The sequence below is a fragment of the Carassius carassius genome, chromosome 25, assembly GCF_963082965.1.
Source record: "Carassius carassius chromosome 25, fCarCar2.1, whole genome shotgun sequence".
NCBI lineage: Eukaryota > Metazoa > Chordata > Actinopteri > Cypriniformes > Cyprinidae > Carassius > Carassius carassius.
The window spans coordinates 25,313,254-25,328,627 of NC_081779.1; the positions used below are offsets into that span (position 1 = coordinate 25,313,254).

General features: G+C 38.5%; 1 protein-coding gene across 1 annotated transcript; it reads right to left on the reverse strand.

Moving 5' to 3' along the window:
- Positions 1 to 2,513: 2,513 nt before the first annotated feature.
- Positions 2,514 to 14,102, reverse strand: LOC132104483 (14-3-3 protein beta/alpha-A-like). The gene is made up of 6 exons (XM_059509974.1): positions 13,940 to 14,102; positions 10,965 to 11,267; positions 9,148 to 9,271; positions 4,216 to 4,379; positions 4,034 to 4,129; positions 2,514 to 3,668 (listed from the first exon to the last, which is right to left on the reverse strand). The coding sequence occupies exons 2-6, from the start codon at positions 11,253 to 11,255 to the stop codon at positions 3,609 to 3,611; spliced, it is 735 nt and encodes a 244-aa protein (XP_059365957.1). The 5' UTR covers positions 11,256 to 11,267; positions 13,940 to 14,102; the 3' UTR covers positions 2,514 to 3,608.
- Between the last annotated feature and the right edge of the window lie 1,272 nt (positions 14,103 to 15,374).

Sequence of the window (15,374 nt, forward strand, 5' to 3'; positions counted from 1 at the left end):
TGTTGGCTGCACAGGGATCCTGACATATCATTTTATTATCCTGATTATTTATTCAGTTTACGACCACGAATGCAGTTATTGGTTGTATTTTCCCCACAATACTAGCAAACAATGTCAAAGTCATGGCTATTAAAAAAAAGTTGAACCTTTCTGCGATTATTTTCCAGAAAAAATAAATAATTAAAAATATAGCTGATTTAATGCATATTGATGTTATTGTGGGGCATGTCGTCTCAAAAGTTTTTTTTTTTTTTGGAGTATTGTTTACTAAAACTATTATAATAATTGAATTAAAATAACTGAAATAAAGTAAATTTTTTATATGAAAATATTTTAATGAGCTGACATTAAACCACTAAAAAAACAGCTAAATAAAGTCAAAACAAAATAAAGCTAAAAACAAAAAAATGTCAAAAAGCACATAACATTAAAAATAAAATATAAAAGCTAATTCAAAATATGATATTATAGCGGGGCATGTTGTCACACTGCATGTGGATTCTGCTGTTTATTGCAATGTTGTTATTGTTAGCTAAAACTATCAAAAAATATATATTTTATGTCAATTGAAATCAAATAAATTACATTTAAAAACTCCAACTTAAACTGAAATAAAAACAAACCTTGATGTGATGTTTAATACACTTCATGTCATTAATAACAAATGAAATATATTTTCTTTCTTTGTATTTTTTTATATCAATATGGTGCAATCTTATTCTGTTTAAATCAATGTAATAAACAAGTTAGGTCAAAAGTAATCAAAAAATAGTCCAATTATATTTCCTATAATGTGTAATGTATCAGATAACGTTACAAACTACAATCTTTGTCATTTGAAATCAGTAACAGACTATAGTTTGTAAGGAATCTCCGCAGCACATGAGGTGTGATCTGTACAGCTGAAAGCGAGTCTTAAGTAGCGTGAGCTATGTGGTAATGCACATGTATTGTCTGGCATGTCCATTACTCAGAGAGGTTTGTCTCCTGTCTCTTCCTGCTGATTACTCATCCTCTCTCCACAGAGGTACTGTTGTTCAGTGCAGTCTGCCCGTCTCCTATGAAACACACCCATCCCACAGCCCTGGCCCGGGGCTGTCCATGGCACACCCGTCCCTACTGAGAGGAACGGCACAAGCTCTCCAGAGGTGCTCCTGTTCACTTCAAAAATAAGATACTGGATGGACAAAACAGGGATTCTGTAGAAATTACAATATTCAAATTTCATATTTTCAGGTTTTTAATCTTAGTTTACGTTTTGTTAAAGGGTCTCCAGATATTTTGATACAGCCACTGGACTGGTTTCTTTTTAATACACTGTATTTATATATATATATGTATATATAAATTATTCCAGTCTAACCACTTAAATGTGCATTCATTATTATTTTAATGTTCATTTATTAAGAATATTTTTATAATCCCTACAAGACGGTGAATCACAATTTTAAATGTATCATTTTATTTTCCCTTATATTTCCAGTGTTTTCTGTCTTATGTTTTTTAAAGGGTCTATTATTCCAGTTTCCAAAATCTGCATTTACTAATATTTTCAGGTTTATTTATATTTATTAAGATTTTCTTAATCACTATGACTGGGAATCACAATTTTAAATGTATCATTTTATTTCCCGGTTTTCTATAATTATATTACATTATACACCCTGCTACAAACGGTTCCTGCATTTTGACCACTGAATTACTATACATCAATACTAGTGTTCAGTTTTCGTTTTTAACTTCGCATAAGTCATTTTCGAACTTAATTGAACTAAACAAAAATATTAAATGTTGGCAACTTAATTTTTTTTTATTGTTGATAATGTTCAGTTGATGTTTGATTTGTTTTTGTTTTTTTATATGGCTTTAGTTCTAGTTAACAGTAGTAGCCCGGGTCTAAGCATTTAAGCTTATGGCTTTGTGCTCAATACTGTAGAGATATCATGACATGGGCAACACATCACATTGCTTGTTCATGACTGGAAGCCACCGGTGATATCAGGCCATCTGAGTTAGTCAGCATTAGTCCTGAAAGTCACCTCTCCTCTCCTCGGTCCAGTGAATCTGGTGCAGGACTCAGATGACTGCGCTCCACTGAGATGATATGACCCACTTCCTGCTCTGCATGTAAAACAGGTCTGAGAAGACAACCGCTTGACCACCAACACCACTCAAGCACTGTCCCAGATCCACAAGTCAAAAGGAGTCTCACGTTCTTCCAAACTTTATTTTTTTCTGTCGAGCTAAACAGCACAAGGTCCAGGTGGCTCTGTTCAACACAACACAAGTGAACGGGGACAGAAAAGAGTATTGCGCACTGTATTCACATGTCTTCTGATGTAGCTCTCCATTCCTGTTTGTATTAATGTACCTTAAAAACCGCATGTCAAAAGTCAGTTTCACATCAGATATGGCCACGGAGAGTTTTGCATTCGATAGCTCCAGTTTCCATTCACTCTTTTTCTTAACATCTCATTCCATGAAAGTTTTGGACTACTCAATGATGCAGACACTTCATTTTTGGGAACCATTTATTTGTTTTAGTTGACAATCCTTTTTAATCTTAACTTGTGTCACAATAACCAAGCCCTTTTCCCCGCAAGCACTATTCTAAATGAATATTTTGAAGTGTGGGGTTTTTCTGGAACGCTGGAAAAACACCAGAGACTGAATGCAATGCAAAAAGACCCAGAGATCATGTGGTGTGTGTTCTATCGTTTTAATTCCACTAACATGAGATCCAGATCCCTCCGCCCCCCCTCCACAACAAATAACAATAATGCTGAGTGTTCCGTATGAAAGTTCTAAGACAGTTGCTAGGCAGCCCAACCAGCCAACTCCAGTCACCCTGATTAACTACAGCCACATGCAGCTTAGGCAAGTATCAAAAGAGTAAACAAAACAACTAAAAACAGATCGAGTTAGTAGTACAAATAAAACTAAACCGAAACTTCTAATAGAAAACCGTATTAATCAGAGAAGCACATGAAAAGCATTACTTACTGCTCCGGTAACAAGACTTTTATATCAGAGTTACAGTATAAGCCATAGGTCAAGTCTTTTTGATCTTAGGTCTGCGCTCGACTGAGAAAGATTGTACGCATTATTCCCCAATGAGAAATCAAACACTTGACAACTGAAGCTCAATCTGACACAAGTATTCTTTCATACTGACTTTTGGTTTATTTCCCATGATTCTTTAGGAAAATGAAGAATTGAATGAAACCCATCACTAAATGCTCCCCTAGGAAACTCAGAAAAGGGTTCATACTCGCTCTCTCTTTCTCACATGCACCTACAACAAATCTGATGTTGGCTTGATGGTGACTGGCATCCCATGAGCACACATCAAGCCAAAAACCACTCTGCATTCTCCAATCCACAATTAACACATTTTAAATGACAAACAACTGCTGTCTGCCTGTCTGCCCCCCAAACAAACACACGCACACACACACACACACACACACACACACACAGTCTCTCCTCCACACTCATATCCAAACACACACATACATGACGGGCTGGTGAGTATGAAGCTGGAACTGTAAAAGCGTCAGCGTTGTCTCTCGCTGTGCTGACTCAAAAGGTTCTTTGTGGAGTTGGCTTTAGTTTTCCCGGCCCTCTTCTGTGTCCTCGCCATCGGCCTGATTGTCAGAGGTCCACAGCTGAAACCATTCAAACAGGGGAGCATTAAAGTGTGCACACCCATATCTATCCATTGAAATAAACATGGACGTTTAAAAGGGTAGAAAGGAGCATGACATCCAACTTATTTGTCCAACTTAAATTTCGAGGTGTTTTAGTAAGTAGTAAGAATGTCACATCACTAGCTTTCTTGAGGATTATTTCAAGATTTACTCCTCATTAACATTACTCTTTATAATCTAGATCATTTACTGTAGGCAACGTTTTGTTTACTTTGCATTAATCAAAACGTGTCAGAAAAGCTAGATCTGAATGTAATTTAGGGCCGTGCTGCGGCGTGAGATTCTCAGCTGTACTGGGTTAATATCAGAAAGTAAGGACTCACTGTCAGATTGTCTCGGAGTAGCTGCATGATGAGTGTGCTGTCTTTATATGAGTCTTCAGTTAACTGGTCCAGCTCAGCAATGGCATCATCAAAAGCCTACATAAGCACAGATACATGGATTAATAAATAATACCAAGCTATTTTCTGTGTAAGCTTTGAGCCCCATGAGCACCCATACTAACCTTCTTGGCCAGTTCACAAGCCTTCTCTGGAGAGTTCAGGATCTCGTAGTAAAAGACTGAGAAGTTGAGGGCCAGGCCCAGACGGATGGGATGAGTGGGCTGCATGTTGTCTTTGCTGATGTCAAAGGCGGCCTGGTACCCTTCCTGAGACTTCTGGATGATGTCTGTGTACAAACACACCACATTATTTATGCAAGAATCCTTTAATACTTTCCCACACAATAGAACAGATTACGGTTGACAATATACTCTACTAGACAAACTAAATACATTTAATCAGAAAAAAATGCATGCATTAAATTGGTGAAAAGTGACAGTAAAGACATTAATAAAGTTACAAATTATTTAAAATATTAACTGATAATAACAAATATTTCTTGAGCAGCAAATCAGCATATTAAATGATTTCTGAAAATCATGTGACACTGAATACTGGAGGAATGATGCTGAAAATTCAGCTTTGATCAAAGGAATAAATTACTTTTTACAATATATTCACAAAGAAACGGTTCTTTTAAATCGTAATAATATTTCACTATATTACTGTTTTTATGAAATAAATGCTTGAGAACAGACGTGCACATAAACCATTTACAATATTTTAGAGAGGATTTGCGAGATATAGAATATTAAATTCATTTTTATTTGGCCAGTTAAGTGTCCTAAAGCCTTGTAAACCAATTAAGATTTAGTTTGAGTTTTGTGAGGAGTGTTACAGTAGATAAATGATGAAATATTGCTCGTGATTATATTGAGAAAAAAAACTCAGCTGAAAAATGTGTGCTTTTATTTGAACTAGATTTTTACTCTTTGAAACCTGACAATTACATTTTTGTTAAACATCATTTAACATGATGGTTACAGTTGCAGAAACAATTAAAAAAATTCATAACATGCATTTCATTGTTTTTACATGGCTGAAAATCAGATAATAATTTTCTTCTCCTCTACACTTCGGAGAGCTGTTAACAATAGTCAATATCATGGTGCATTAAGAGCTTGCGGTTGCCTGTATTGATTGATGCTCAGAGAAAAATACATGTATTATAAAAGAGAGGCAGCTCTGTAAAGAACGTTTGACGTGCTGTGCCAGATGAGCAGCTATTGTTCATTTGAAGAGATTCAAGAGACCGTGGCCGAGTGCTGCATGTATTAAAGCCTACTGCTGAAACCCATCAGCCAGATGCTGTTGCAATGGTGATAATCACGCGCCCATCACACTGACAGTAGTAGGTTAGCGGCTGCTTATGCTCAAACAGATGAGCCATATTCTCTTTCAGACTGATCTGTGGTTCCCTTCAGTCAGATCATTCACTCCTGCGCTGCCATAGAAACACACCAGGCGCTTAAAAATTCATCAAACCCTGCAGGGAGAAGCGGCGGCCCTAATAAACCCATGCATCTATCGGAAAGAGTGAATTATTACTTCCACAGACGGACTCAGCCGAAGACCACATGTGGAGGGCAATCACTCATTGATGAAACAAAACGAGGTGGAGAAGAACTGTGTGCTGCATTGCTTTCTGCAACAAAACTCAGGGACTGCATGCGGCGTCTCAATCTGCCGAGACCCGCTTGTGAATCGTATGTGATGAGAGAAAGACTGGATGGTGGAAAAAGAAACCACAAAATTTGCATTGTCCTCGCTGAAAGCACACAGAAACGGTGTCCAAATCACTCGACTGGATTGGTTCTTTGTAATAAAGCAGGGAAATGAGCTACAGTGAGAATATTTCATGCAGGTATGAAACGGTCACACTGGACGTCCTCAAATTAAACTGCAAGCAGCTTGTGTCTCAAGAGCTTCACGAACTAGGACACAAGAGCTCCAGCCTTCATTTCCACATATATGATTAAAGCTCTGCGTCTGTGGCTACTTCATGAGATTTCTAACTCTATAACGTGGGTTAATTGATTGACCTCTTGAGTTCAAAAGCATCAAACAGGAAACATCACGCTCTCTTCCAAACCAGAGCAACATTGCTAGCAGCTCGCTATTCTAATAGGTACAAAAATGCATAAGATGGAGCTATTATATCTATTCTCTGAAGTACTTGATCAAGAAAGGAGATTTCCCCTGACACTTGGCTTATAGCAATGCATTCTGAGACAGTCTTCTCCATGAGATGCTGTCATATGTTGGCTAAAACGAGGTGTTGTGTAGAAGGCTGCATACTGTTTGTGTTGGCGTGTGTAAGATGCTTCTAGGTGGGCAGCTAGAGAGTTTGGAGATGAGCCAGTGTACTCACTCAAGGACAAACAAATCAGTCAAATCCCTACCGAACTTATGTTAGATTATTCATGTGGACATTATTTATCTGTTCCAGAACCTAGTGGGCTGTCAATCTGTACAGCATTTCAAGACACACTCACTGACACGATTCCGATGAAAGACTGTCTCATAAGAAACATGATCATGATGCTCATCTAGCCAAAATCTGAGACATATGGATTCAGAAACTGTTAAAACACAACACAGACTAGGGCTGTGACGGTGGCTGATGTTTACCACCGCGGTAGTCATGGACCAACAACCGCCGGTGGCGCGGTGTTTGAAAAAAAAAAAAAAAAAAAATTATATATATATATATATATATATATATATATAAATATATTGGTGTCAAAATTTGCTCGTTAACGAAGGCGATAATTTTTTCCCAGTTTAACGTATTCAAATCATTTTACGTAGGGGCGGGGATGGCCACCCACTCACAACTGCTGCTTCCGTCACTTTTTCTCAAGACAAGAAGTAAATTTATTCAGTCACAGAATGACTAAACAGGAGACGTTTCAGACACGCGCTCCACTTCACTTTATTATCAGGTGCAAGTTAAGCGAGCGTAAACGGTCCTGTGCTCAAAGGCGGTGCGCGCTTCCTTTGTGCGTATCCTTTCATATCAAACTGTGAAATAAACTATGTGCAAGCAGTGTCGTGGTCAGTTAATTCATGGAATTACCAAAAAAGGTGATTAAAGCTGACTTAAACTGTGCATGCATGGAATATATTTTATATATATTACATACAGGATATATTTATATGTATGCATGTCTAGAAATCAGCCCATCTCACTCATCTAACACATCCTATTTAACTCATCAGTTAGTGTTTATTTGAGCACTTCTGTCAGTGAACGCCGCCTTCAAAACACTAAAATAAATATCAAAGAAATAATTAAGTTAAACAAGAAAGTAGCCTAAATAAGAAAGGTTAAATACCCCCTATCTAACGGACGCGAGCGACGCAGCGCGACAAAATACTCATTCTAATCAGTGATGCTACACTGGATGCAGCACAATACGATATGATAAATCCCCGTCCGGTCTGTGATGTAGGCTACTGACACAGAGTTCATATGTCCTGTATAGACACTAGACAGACTAAACTTGTCGCAACGCGGTTGTGTTGCGTCCGGTTTACTTTTCCGCCACCAAGCAAGCTCAATAACAGGCCGGCGACACACTGGATGCGTGGTGCAAGCGTCTCAGCCGCGTGGCGTGTCCGTGTCCGCAAAATATAATAGGAAAATATGTTTATATGTCATTTTGTACACAAATACATATTAATTCATGACATTTTGATGTTTGAAAGTCTATAGGTTGACAAATTCAGATATAAATGTAATTAAAAAAATAAATAAATTATCGATTTTCAAATATTGCACCTGTCAAACATAGTATATTTTGCCGTCAAAACTGTTGACGGTGTCCTTTATCAGTAGGCGTAGTTCTAGGTGTGTAAAAAAAAAAGTTGATATTGTTGTCATGAAGACAAGATCCTGGTCTGTCGGCGGCCTCCCTCTATGTCACCTACAGCAGCAGCAGCGCGCCGCGTCAGGCACGCTTCTGGTGTGTAAAGACACAGAAAACGCCACGCTCCTGGGACGCAGCAGACATGCCACGCTCACGCCACGCAGCCAGTGTGTCACCGGCCTAACTATTCATCTGAACGCGCTCTCTTTGAAATAGGAATCGTTGCCATATTTCTTGTTACCATCGTTTATTCATCGCTGTCTCGTTTGTATTTGGCCAGTTTGGAGAAAGCCTCACCAAACCTGACCAGCCAGCGTTTGCGAACACGAGAACTTGTGCAAACGCCGATGGGTGACATGAATGCAGATGACTCCAGATCGGTGATGCGGTATTTGCTTTCCCAACAAGATCCATCGCCCAACACTAAATTAATTAGCTGAATGCATAAACTATTTTCCTGTGCTCAAATCTGCATATCTAAAGGAATGTTTGAGGTAATTTGTTAATTACCATAGACATAGAATTTGCAACTATTACAGTTATTACACTTCTATACAAAACTTTGTATTATGCTTGCTATAGAGTTTGTGACGTCGCGTGCACTACCGCCAGTGGCAGTAGACAACCGCGGTAGCAACCGACCACCGCGGTGACGCGGTTGTTACGGCAACTGTCACAGCCCTAACACAGACCACACAAATGTTTTGAAAAAATACTAAGGCACTTTTATGATTACTATTTGTGTGTCTGTGTGTTTAATAGTGCTACTGTATATAATTAATACAAACATCGAAATTATAATGTAATTCAGAAAAAATAAAATGGAAAAAGGGACTTTTCTTAGGGCTCTAGTATTGTCTACCTGTAAGTGTAGCTTACATCCTGAACCATAAACCATTTCTGTTTTAAAAGAGAATTTGTGCAGCATTTTCTTAATAATCATCCATCAAGGGCGTGGAGGCACAAGTAAAGACCTGTTCCACTGCTAGCAATGAAAACCCCCAAAAACATGCACGTGTGTGACTGAGGTGTGGCTCCACATATGCATAGCCTCAAACTCACAGGCACCATGCTGGACACCTGAGACCGGCTAACACTCAGATCGGTTTCTCAAATCAAAATAAAGCAGATTAGGAAAAGCCCAATGTGTATATATCTTAATGTTGTTTAGGAGAAGCTCACCGGTTTTCTCGTCTCCTGTGGCCACCTCAGCCAGGTAACGGTAATAGTCTCCCTTCATCTTCAGGTAGAACACCTGGCTCTCTGCTGGAGAGGTGCTGCGGATCAGAAACTTGTCCAGGAGATGCTGCAGATGAGAGACACATGAGCAGGTCAAGACTGTAACTGTTACTAAAAGTGTTAAACAAATTTCCATTATTTTTCTGTAAAGATTTCCCTTTTTATGGAAAACGTCACACCTCATAGCTGCTCCAATTACCTGATGGCAAATACTGGCCAGTCAAGGTCTGTTCTACACTTTATGTATAATTTATTGAAAGTGACTGGACTGTAGAATCATTTGCTTTCCAGATTGATCCATAACATTTTTGTACAGCTTTACTCACTTGTCTTTTGCCCTTGTTTTATGGCTGTTTGCAATATTGTTGGATTTTCTACCAAAAGCCTCACTCGGCCAGATGCATGTATTCACTTTAGGTGTGAACAGCTTTGCATTTTTCAATTCACTTCAGTTTTTGATGTGAATCATCATTTAAAATCATTCTTTCTTGTCACCATAATTTTGTGAGGAACATCAGGTCTACCAGCGAACGCACCTCATACCGCATGAGTTTAACATGCCGATTTTTCTCATCATCTAATTGGCTTGACAAGTTGTTCATGTCGAACGTTGTTCAGAGGACGCAAGACGTAACATCCAGCTGGTTGTTTCTTTGCAGAAGCCAACTTCAACCCATAACCCTCCTAATGCCAGATTAAACATCACATTCTTCTGGATGCAGTCTAAATAACATCTGGAAAATGGAGGGAATGTCATAAATGCAAAGCATAACATTCCACGTGCCAGCGTTTAAGATGCCTCAGGCAGCAATCCAACTAAAACGGCCCAGTACGAGGAGAGGCAATGGCCCCGTCTGATTCATTAAAGCCTTACTCGGTTGCACAAGTCTCACCTCCAGTTTCCTGAAAGAAAGAACTCAGTATCTAAAACTACTCCAGAGGAAGAGCTGATTTGGTGACCATTCAAACAAAGGACTCCACTGTTTTGCTTGTCTAGATACAAACCAATGACTGGCTGACGACCTGCCACAATGTCTTTAAAGAGGACAGCGTTTCATTAAAGGTGTAGTAGGACATCTTGGAAAATGCTAAGTTTAGCCTGACAGCACTGAAAGAGTACATCCCACCCTCCCTTCAAATCACTGTTCATAGCCACGCCTCCTGAACACATGACAACATTACTACAATACACCATGTGTCACTGACTGTTGAGAAAACTTTATAGTACAGTTAGTAACAGTACTACAATACCAAGGAAGGAAGGAAGGTCAGGTTGTTGATGTTGCCTGCCTTTTTTGCTCTGTCTGCACAGATTACATGAACGCGCTGATGACTGTCTGCTCGAACATGGTGAGCAGAGTTATGCAAATACACAAGCTGACAGGCAGGTAAGAAAGCCTATTATAATGTTCAGATTGAACATTTTGATTGGACAAGCATTTCCTGGGTCCTACACCTTCCACAGAATATATAAATACATTTACACCTATCAGGATGTGAAGAGACTTTCAACCAGCAAGACAAAAAATGTTTCTGAAGACAATCTTCTTTGTCAAAATCTTGTTGATCAGCTGAATGAAAAACACTTTAAAGTTTTTTTTTTTTATGAATCTTGCTCCAGTTCTTTATTCCTGACCCTAGTTCTGGCTAATACCAAAAATGAAGACCTTGCTGACAGGAAACATTTCACCATATCTTATTTAAGATAGCTCTGAACAGTCATGATCCCTATCAGTGGTTCTGTCGCTTTCGAAGCTCACCAGAACGTCTTTGCAGATGGCTTTCAGCTCGGACTCGATCTTCTCACGGTACTCTTTAGCCATCTGCTGCTTGTCACTGCCCTCGGTCTTCTGCTCGATGCTGGACACCACCCTCCAGGCGGACCGGCGAGCGCCCACAACATTCTTGTAGGCCACAGAGAGCAGGTTTCTCTCCTCATCGCTCAGCTCCTCTCCAAGCTCAGTCACTTTCTTCATGGAGTCGGCCATGTCATCGTAGCGCTCGGCCTGCTCCGCCAGTTTGGCCCTCTGCACTTGTTGGCTCTTGTCCATGGCTGCTTGGTTCTACAGGAGAAACGTACAATTTCAGGAAGATATATTACGTAAACTTATCATTTGTGGTATCACAGGGTACTAAATGCTTTGCTAACTGGAGCTCTCAATTAGACAATTCAATCTGGCTAAAGATAAATCGGATAGAATCAAATGTGCTGAATACATATTAAAAATTCTATTATGCTGAATTGGAAATAGTTTTTGAACTCAAGAAGAGATCTGATCCGAATAGATTTACAGTTTGATACATTCCCCAGTGCATAATTTGCATCTTATAGTTAAATTCTCAATTGTACATGTCAGAAACCACATAAGTATTTGTTTTGCATAAAGACTTGTCCTTAGAGCGTTGAACATTAAACCGACAAGAGTACGAGACCAGAATGTGTTACATTAAATATGTGTTATATTGGCTGTATTAAGTATTGGTTTTAAGTGCTACATAACAGAAGTGGTATTCTTATTAAAGTCGTAAATGTAATGTTGTATAAGTGTAAAATAATTACTATATCCAGATGAATTTATATGTGCATGTTTAGTCTGTTTTTCTTTATTATGGTGGACATTTGTTTTTTTAGAATGTTGTGTTTATATTTTAACTCTTTTGAACAAAATGTATCATAGCCTACATAGATACTGTCATTATTTTCATAGCCTTCACAATGTATGGAGGACAACATTGTGTAAGATGGAATAAAATAAAAAATTTTAATCCAGTTAAACAACGACATAAGGAACAATTTAATCAATTAATAAAATAGTCATTAGTCGCAGTCCTAACTTTCTCAAGTCCCACTGGCAGTAGACACAGTGCATCACCGTTCATTTGCATAAACGCTGCTCAACTTTATTACATCACATACATAATCTGCCATTTATGGCGCCTCGCATCAACTCTCACTGAAAATGAAGGACTTCCGGTCTCCGCAAATTGCAGACAATGCCAATCGAAGCAGGGCAATTTAGCTAAAATATTTTGACAATGCTGAATATATTTAATTAAACATTTATGTAGTAAAAATGTAATTAACACATTAAAAGCCCGCTCACACCAAGAACTATGATGATAAATATAACTACAGCAAAAATTGCTTTGAAAAATGATTCAATATTATTACCAACAATATCGTTCCTCCATGCCTAAACTCACAGAATTAAAGTGATTATTAAAACTTTATAGTTATCATTCTTACTGTAAACGTGTTTTTAGCTATAAAGATCCACACCAATGGACGACACTGTTGTGTTTATTATAAGCGCACTTCAGTTTTTTCATAATAATAATACAAATATTCGTAATTACGTAATGCGTGTAGTTGAGCTAGTGCAAGACGAGCATGTGTGTTTAAAAAGTATATCAATTTGTTTTTTAAGAAAATGACCGATCGTTTAGCTAGATAAGACCCTTATTCCTCGGAAGTTTCCTTATTCTGGAAGTGAGCTAATCCTTTAGTTGTAGCAAATATGCGGATATGTTTTACATAACACTGGCTGAAATGCACATTTTTGGTTTCCAAATACTTTTATAGAGTATTACCCGGCACTGAAACAGGGAAGAGTGTACTTCTGTGAATCTAATCTAGTAGTCGGCAAATGCTGACATCTTGGCCGATTTATAGGGCTTTTACAATATAAGATTGAGAAAGAGGAATGCGGGCTTTGAGACCCCCAGAAACGATGACTTTGATTCACCCAAACAGACACCCATTCATTTTACATGTGATGTGAGAGAAAAGGAGTGAAAATGGCCAAAAATGCGGACATGACTCCGCCGACCACGCCCAGTCCACACACCAGCCCAACAGCAACCAGCGAACAATGTTTAAACAAGACCCCCTTTATATACATACATATATATATATATATATATATATATATATATATATATATAAAAAGGCTGATCTCGCTTCCGATTTCCGTCTGATTACGGTCCATCCGGGAATTCATGCGCGCGAACTCCTCGCGCCCTGCGCCCGAGCGAGCGCGTGCCCGTCCGCGCTTTACCTGACGTTACCTTCCTAACGTCCGCTTTGTCTCGATCAAGAAACCACGCTAAACATTTGATCTTTCAACGGCCTTTAAGACAATGGAAATATAGAGAACACTTTTCTGACAAAGACGAAAACACCAATTCATTTCCATAAGCAAATTCATAAAGAGACACACTGTCGATACCTTCAACTGACAGGAACTCGAGCAGTGAGGTAAACGCCCTACTTTCCGCCTCATGTGCCCGACATGATCTGGCTTGCCAGATATCCTCCAGGATCCTCTAAATCACATTTTCACACGTATATTCTGACTAACACATTAATAATAACAGATGAAGTGATATTTGTGTGCGGAGAAGGAGGACTCATCCTTCCGTTGTCTGGAAAGCTGAAACGGTCGAAGAGTTAAAACGCGGGAAATAGCGTTTATTAAATCACGTAACAGCCCCAACTTCATTTTAGGAGTAAAACTTGTCATTCTGGTATCATCCGAGCCGTTACTGAGTCATTTCTCAAGCAAAAAGCTTAGAAGCATCCCTAAGGCAAGTACTTTTTTTTTTTCAAACAATTTGCGTCTTTTCGAGTGATAGTAACAGCTCGGTTAAAACAACCAGACTCGGAAGACAGAAATACAGCTCTTATTTATGCAACAGCACCGAGAAGAGTTGAATGAAACGAAAGTAAGCCAACCTGTGAATGAGAGAGTGCTCGCTCTGTGTCCGGCTGCACGGATCCGCTGCCACTCACCAACTGAGGCGCGCGGCGCGGCCACGGGGTCTCCCGCGCGCTCTCATCTCACGCTGCAGGAGCAGGGGCATGACGTCAACCGCTGCCTAGGCAACCGGAGATCTGATTGGCTTGCACCGCGCGACCTGGAGCGCGCTCGATTCCGAGGAATCTAACGAGGAGCACGAGTTTAACCCTTCATACAGTCTATGTGAAGAAAACTCTGTATGGAGCTCAAACTCGAGGAGACATAAAACACTTCACTTTCATTATGAGGTGCAAAATTATGATGAGATTATGAAAGCTTGCCTTGTAAATTATTGAGATCTTTTTAACAATATTACAGACTACATAAAGAGCATATCGTCGCTCTATATCTCCCAATAATAGGCTTATATCTTGATAATTAAATGCTTAGTTTTATGATTAAAGCTCTGTAGTCTTACTATGAAGGCGAAAGATAATGCGATTCAATACAATGATGACTGAGAGATAAACAAATGAAGGTTAGGACTACACAAAATACTATTTTTTCAAAAAAATAAAAAGAATAAAATAATAATAATATATATATATATATATATGTATGGATAATCAGATAAACCGGTGTTGCCTCAGTCCAGTATGTGTTCGTCTTAAAACATTATTAATAGAATAAATAGGATGGAATAATAGAATAAAAGAAAGGCACATGGTTCTTAGAATGATATTAAAAAGCCTTTTATTTGTTTGCTAATAATGTACGGATTGTGAAGCACATGTAGATGTGAACTTGCTTAATATGTAATTTACATGAATTCAAATATATATATATATATATATATATATATATATATATATATATATATTAAACAGTAATACTACATTTTATATTAATACAAAAAAAAATCAAATATTTTTTTTTAAATGATATTCTTTCTTTTATTTTCTCAGCTGTAGTGGATGTCATGCATCAAAGTGTTAATGAAACAGATGTATTAGTCTGTTTAGATTTATTTGATTTTTGACATGTGTTGCTTAATAGTCTTGCTCATACACCCTTGGTTTTGCTGTAGTGGGGTTTGTCATAATGTAGTACAACAGTTGACCCAGAATACAATGATACATCAGTGTGTCAGACTTTTTGTGTACTACTAGATACTGTCAAAAAAAAAAGACAAGACAAGGAAGACAACATTGTCTGATGGTCTGAACACACAGCGTCAGAGCAGCTCAGCCTTTAAACTGGAGCAGAGGAACCAGATACTAATTAAAGCAATTATCTCCCATCGAGGTCCATAAAGGGAACATGTTCTAATTTTTAATAGGGTCATATTTTCTCATTGGAATGCTGTTTTAAGATGTGACAACCCAATTTATGTGTATAGTCACACCCGGATTATGAGATCTCAATCCTGCT